Source organism: Astyanax mexicanus, chromosome 1, assembly GCF_023375975.1.
Source record: "Astyanax mexicanus isolate ESR-SI-001 chromosome 1, AstMex3_surface, whole genome shotgun sequence".
Classification (NCBI taxonomy): domain Eukaryota; kingdom Metazoa; phylum Chordata; class Actinopteri; order Characiformes; family Acestrorhamphidae; genus Astyanax; species Astyanax mexicanus.
In genome coordinates, this window is record NC_064408.1 from 17,250,709 (window position 1) to 17,257,327 (window position 6,619).

General features: G+C 34.7%; 1 protein-coding gene across 1 annotated transcript; it reads left to right on the forward strand.

Moving 5' to 3' along the window:
- The first annotated feature begins 992 nt into the window (after positions 1–992).
- zgc:55461 (beta-tubulin family protein) lies at positions 993–6,338 on the forward strand. Its single transcript, XM_007256974.4, has 4 exons — positions 993–1,152; positions 4,542–4,650; positions 4,746–4,856; positions 5,191–6,338. The coding sequence occupies exons 1-4, from the start codon at positions 1,096–1,098 to the stop codon at positions 6,249–6,251; spliced, it is 1,338 nt and encodes a 445-aa protein (XP_007257036.1). The 5' UTR covers positions 993–1,095; the 3' UTR covers positions 6,252–6,338.
- Positions 6,339–6,619: the final 281 nt, after the last annotated feature.

Here is a 6,619-nt window from a genome sequence, read left to right on the forward strand (position 1 = left end):
CAGTTTCTCTGATTTTGCTATTTATAGGTTACATGTTTGAGTAAAATGAACATTGTTGTTTTATTCTATAAACTACGGAAAAAAAATTCTCCCAAATTCCAAATAAAAATAATGTCATTTAGAGCATTCATTTGTAGAAAATGAGAAATATCTGAAATAAGAAAAAAGATTTGCAAAAGAACATGCATCTTGGCATGTTCTCCTCCACCAGTCTTACACACTGCTTTTGGATAAATTCAAGCAGTTTAGCTTGGTTTGATGGCTTGTGATCAACCATCTTCCTCTTGATTAGAGGTTGTCAGTTTGGTAAAATCATCAACTCATCATTTTTAAGTGTTCTCTTTTTTCCAGAGCTGTATATTTAAAGAGAGAGAGAGAATAAAAATAAAATTGTTAATTTTTAATCATGCTATACAGTTTTTTCCTTTTTTCCCTTATTTCATTCAATATTGAGCATCCTGGATGTGAGCTATGGTTTATTATTGGTTGAACGTATGACATTGAAACACTGATTCACTTTTCAAAATCAACTCCAAATCCAATGTTTGATATAACCATAACATCAACATTGATTCAACATGAAAATGCCTTGCTATGCCAGCTGGGATGGTATGATAACTATAACCTACAATTAAACTGTGGCTTATATGTAAAAATATGGGTCAGGGTGATACAGGTGTACAATGCTGTCGGTGTGAAATAAATCCTACAATAGAGAGAACAAGTCCAAACATGCTACACCCTTTTTAACCCGGGATAAAAGCCGGTTTATTCTGTGTGAGTGTATCTAGTTACCACAATACAAAAGGGTCTCTAGGCTCCGACAGGTCGCAGCCATTAGTAACGGTATACAATCGCTCACAGCCAATCAAAATCGTAGATACCGTCAAGGCTGTTTCCGTGCACCAATCAGAATGAGGCAAATAATGATTGACGTGTGAGCTAGCCAATCGTTTTTAGAGCTGAAGGTTGCGCTGAATATAAAACTTGTGAAGTGACGGTTGGAGTTCAGAGTTGCCGGCGGCAGCAACGGGAGCACCTGTGGAGACGGTGTTAGTTTACCTGATTGAGCGAGTTTTTAGGAGATAATTCACGATGAGGGAGATTGTTCACCTACAGGCTGGTCAGTGTGGGAACCAGATCGGTGCCAAAGTAAGTGTAAAAAGAAGAAACTTATTTAGGAACATCAGAAATGGTTTTTTTGGGGGTAATTTGAACGTTTGCTGCGCTTCTCGTTAAGTTAATTGCGTAAACTTAACGTTAGCTAACCTAACTAGCTAGTTAGCTTATCGTTGCTAATTAACTATACCCTAGTTAGCTAGCTATTTTATTTAACTTACCTATTATCTAGCTAAAGTTATAATTGTTATTTTCTAAGCACGTGTTAATGCTTTAGCACCGAAATACTTTATATAGTTTAGCTTAATTTATTTAAAAATATTGCTAACTGTCTAACTAAACCAGTGTTTAGTGGTCTGTTTTTAACTGCTGTATTTTCCTTTATAAACTATAACAAGTGTCAACAGTTAGTTGGGTGATTCTCACGAAGACCTTCACATTAACATAAAGTTTTTCACCTCATTGCAGCATTTTTTCAAGTTGAGAAGCTAAAATAGAATGTGTATTTTACTATATTGATTATTTTTTCATATATTTTTTTAAATAGAATTTTATTATCATTTGAATCTGATATGATCCAGAATAATTCTCATTACCGTTACAGTAAATGACGAAGCTAGATCAACGGTTCAAAACTTTTTTTGATGATTAATTTCATATTTCCACAACAAATTCCATCAACTTAACAGCACAGTCCTTGACAGTTACTTTGATCTTTTTTATTTATTTATTTATAGTTAAGCAACTCTCATTACCGATACAACATTTGTAAAATATCTTTTAATTTTTTAATTAATGGAAATTATTTTAGAATATGTTTGATCAAAAACTCATGTGGACAACAGGTGAGGGATATACTATATACTATAATAAAATGAAGGAAAGTTATGATAAGATGTGAAACATTTAAAAAAAATTAACATTTTAGATCCCCAACCGTAATGAGAACACAATTAAACGGTAATGAGAATAAATGTAACGGTAATGAAACTTAGTTAACCCTTGTGTGGTGTTCGGGTCTGTGGGACCCGTTTTCATTTTTCATCAAATGAAACTGAAAACAAATATTTTTTCTAACTCAAACTCATTGGCATTGGCTAATTTTTTTGTGAAAAACATACATAAAAACACATTTTTGATAAACACACACTGTACACACATTTACATTTGTAAATTTGAAACTAAACAAATTTTCTTCTCATATCTTGAGTTTAATTCATTTTCTTTTACATTTTATTTAAAAACTAATAAAAAAGAGTAGCACTTTTTGAAAGAAATGTAACATAAGAAAGGAAAAGGGCAAATATTAACCATGTAAGCTGTTTATATTGCTTGCAATTTATGTGAAGCAAGCATGTGTAAAGCATTTTAATGTAAAATTGCTTAATTTTGCTAAATTAAAGTAACAAAGTAAACGAGTAGCAAAAATATGAACACCAAACAAGGGTTAAGGCAATTGTATAACAAACCATGGAACCAGAAAAACAAGCAAATCTCAAGAAACTCTAGCCTTGGCTGCTGCCTTCTTGCGTTCAATCTCTGTCAGTCTTCAAAAAATGAATATAATCATTAGACTAATCAAAAGAGTATAAACATCAATGACATTGTTATATATATATATACTTTTTTTTATTATTTTTTTTTATAGTAAATAGTAGACTGTTATGTACTACATAAATAGTGGAAAATCCACCTGCATGTAAGCTACTTTTTCCATCAGAAAGTAAAAATCACACGAAAAAAATTATAATTACAACCATCATCTATATATATATATTTATAATTACCAAAAATGATAAATATTTATATATATATATATATATATATATATATATATATATATATATATATATATATTTATTATTATTATTATTTTTTTTTTTTTTTTTTTTTTTTTTTTTTTTTTTTAATTTATATAAAAATAATTTTATATGATGATGAAAACAATTGATCCATACAGTACTCCCTATTCACTTTACACACAATATCAGAGTTTTTATGAATTAAGTATTGATTTAAAAAAAATTGTCATGGACATGTTCCCTGCAGCTTCATGAGAATCACCCAGTTAGTTAGTTAGTTAGATAGATAAGCTTGGTTAGGGGAGATGTTTTACCTGAAAAGCTTAAGCATTGTTGCATAATGTAACTTAGTTAACTAAGCTGCTAAAACAACATTAGGAACTTCAAATCTCTCACACCTATCTTAACTAGGTTATTATTACTCTTCATAAATACTTTACTTTACTGGTAAAAATAATTAAGTTAGTAGTTAACTGTGTGATCCAAATGAGATTTTTTTTCTTCCCAATTGAAACTTATCAAGACTGTTTAACGTGGGCTAATATGATTTGCATTATGTACCTAATTAAGTAACATTGTGCGGTATTTATTTATTTAACTGGTCAGTGTAAGGTTTCAGTAACGTTAAATATTTCGGACCGTTTGGGGCTTATTTTATTATTTATTTTTTAGATGGGAAAATTTTGTTACATTATGCAGGAATAAAACATTAGAGAATTGCAAAAAAAACGTGGCTTAATATAACTAGTATTATGTACCTAGTTAATTAACATTGTTGTGCGGTATTTATTTATTTAACTGGTCAGTGTAATATTGCACTAACAATTTCTGACCGTTTGAGCTTAGCAAAATTTTTAGTTGGAAAATAGAGAATTGAGATTGAGTATGAAATATATTATATTATATAATAAAAATAATAATAATATTTATTTTTTTTTCCCCCTAAAATTCAGATATAATGAGCAGATGTAAGCAGCAGCAGTGTAAACCTTGTAAAACATGGAAAATTGGACAAAAATTAACAAAAGCACATTTCTTCTTTACGCTAAAATGGGGGGGAAAAATTAAGAAAAAGTTCTCCACCTAATTTTCTATTTTTGCATTTAGCCTTAAACAGTCAGACAAAATGAGCTGTTAAATGTTACACTGACCTTAATGGAGCAGTTGAAAATAATAGTATTCCCGAGGGTGGAGAGAACAAAATTTTATAATAAATGGCATCAGTGATAAATATTTGAGATCAGTCAACTACCAAAATAATTTAGTAGCAGCCCTACTTTATATCAAAATAAATTGTCTAATGAAAATTTAAATTTTGTTTAATACAGACCTGCAAGGCATGTTCAGGAAAGCAGGCAAACAAAATATATGATGAATAATATACTTTTTACATAGTATATGTTTCAATAGGATGTGGGAAACAAACCCATACTTAAAGTATTTCTATTCTCTTGGATCACAGGTTCAACCTTTCAGCAGATTAGTGTATTGATAATTGCAAATTTTAGTGTTGCTAAGTTTAGAACATGAAATATTTTGTAGGCTCTCCATTGGTTTGACTTTGTGTAATGAAATGCTGACACTGTTTCAATAGTTAATACTAAGTTTTATTCAATACAGTTTTGGGAGGTTATCAGCGATGAGCACGGAATTGATCCGACCGGTGCCTACCATGGTGACAGTGACCTACAACTAGAACGAATTAACGTCTACTACAATGAAGCCACTGGTAAACTCAGCTTCTTTATGTAAATAACTGAAGCACATTGGACATGTTTTAATTATTTGTTTTAAATGGTTTTAATGTAAACTGTGCTGCAACAGGTGGAAAATATGTCCCCCGGGCTGTACTCGTGGACCTGGAGCCTGGAACAATGGACTCCGTTAGATCGGGGCCTTTTGGGCAGGTGTTTAGACCAGACAACTTTGTCTTTGGTGTGTATCTAAACCTTTATACCCTAACTAATTTAATCCTATACAGTAATGATTGTATTTTTAGCTACTATAAAGTATTCAGTAACTGCTGTGAAAACAATATTCAACTTATGTTAAGTCCATTCATGACTTTGATGCAAAATGTGTAGGCAGTCTCCACCACAATCGATATATAATACAAGTCATGTTGACAAACACATATTGCACATTTGTTTTTTGGAAAAAAAATGTAAAATATACCCTTTAAGGAACAGTGTCCAATGGGAATGGATTCTCTACAGATGTTACGATTCTTAGTATGAACCCATCCTAACTGTCATGCTTGTTACCCCAGGTCAGAGTGGGGCTGGAAACAACTGGGCCAAAGGCCATTACACAGAAGGAGCAGAGCTGGTGGACTCAGTTTTGGATGTTGTGCGCAAGGAAGCTGAAAGTTGTGACTGCCTGCAAGGTTTCCAGCTCACTCACTCCTTAGGTGGAGGCACTGGCTCTGGCATGGGAACCCTTCTTATCAGCAAGATTCGTGAGGAGTATCCTGACCGCATCATGAACACCTTCAGTGTGGTGCCTTCCCCCAAAGTCTCAGACACTGTAGTCGAGCCGTATAATGCCACCCTGTCGGTTCACCAGCTGGTGGAAAACACGGATGAGACATATTGCATCGACAACGAAGCCCTGTATGACATTTGTTTCCGTACGCTCAAGCTGACCACGCCCACGTATGGAGATCTCAACCATCTGGTCTCCGCCACCATGAGTGGTGTGACCACTTGTTTGAGATTTCCAGGCCAACTCAACGCTGACCTTCGAAAACTGGCTGTCAACATGGTGCCATTCCCGCGACTGCACTTTTTCATGCCAGGCTTTGCGCCCCTCACCAGCAGGGGAAGCCAGCAGTACCGTGCCCTCACTGTTCCCGAGCTCACTCAGCAAATGTTCGACGCCAAAAACATGATGGCGGCCTGCGACCCTCGCCACGGCCGCTACCTCACCGTTGCTGCTGTTTTCCGCGGCCGCATGTCCATGAAGGAGGTGGACGAGCAGATGCTCAATGTTCAGAACAAGAACAGCAGCTACTTTGTGGAGTGGATCCCCAACAACGTCAAGACCGCAGTCTGCGACATCCCACCTCGTGGCCTAAAAATGGCTGCCACATTCATTGGCAACAGCACGGCCATCCAAGAGCTGTTCAAGCGCATCTCTGAGCAGTTCACAGCCATGTTTAGGCGGAAGGCTTTTCTCCATTGGTACACTGGGGAGGGCATGGATGAGATGGAGTTCACTGAGGCTGAGAGCAACATGAATGACCTGGTATCAGAGTACCAGCAGTACCAGGATGCCACAGCAGAGGAGGAGGGAGAGTTCGAGGAAGAGGGAGAAGAGGAGCTGGCATAGTTCAAATGTTTGTCTTTACTGTTGCATTCCAAAGCTGTTGAATCTTCAGATTTACTGCTTTCTATTAAAGAATCAACTTTGATAGAATACTATGACTCCTGGTGTGGTTGTTTTGAATGAACTAGGTGTTTTAGTTTAGCTGAGTATGAATCTAAAAGCTAAGTGCTTTGTACCTCATTTCTCTAAATGCCCTTCAAACACCAATGTACAGAAAAATCTAAATCTTGGTTTAAGTTTCCTTTTGATTTTTTTTTTTACTAAAAAAAGTTAAAGTTAACATTAAAAGTAACTCAAGTCCATTTAGATTGAAACCAGGATTTCTTATACACATGTATGTATTGAACACACTAATATCAAGGACAAAATTG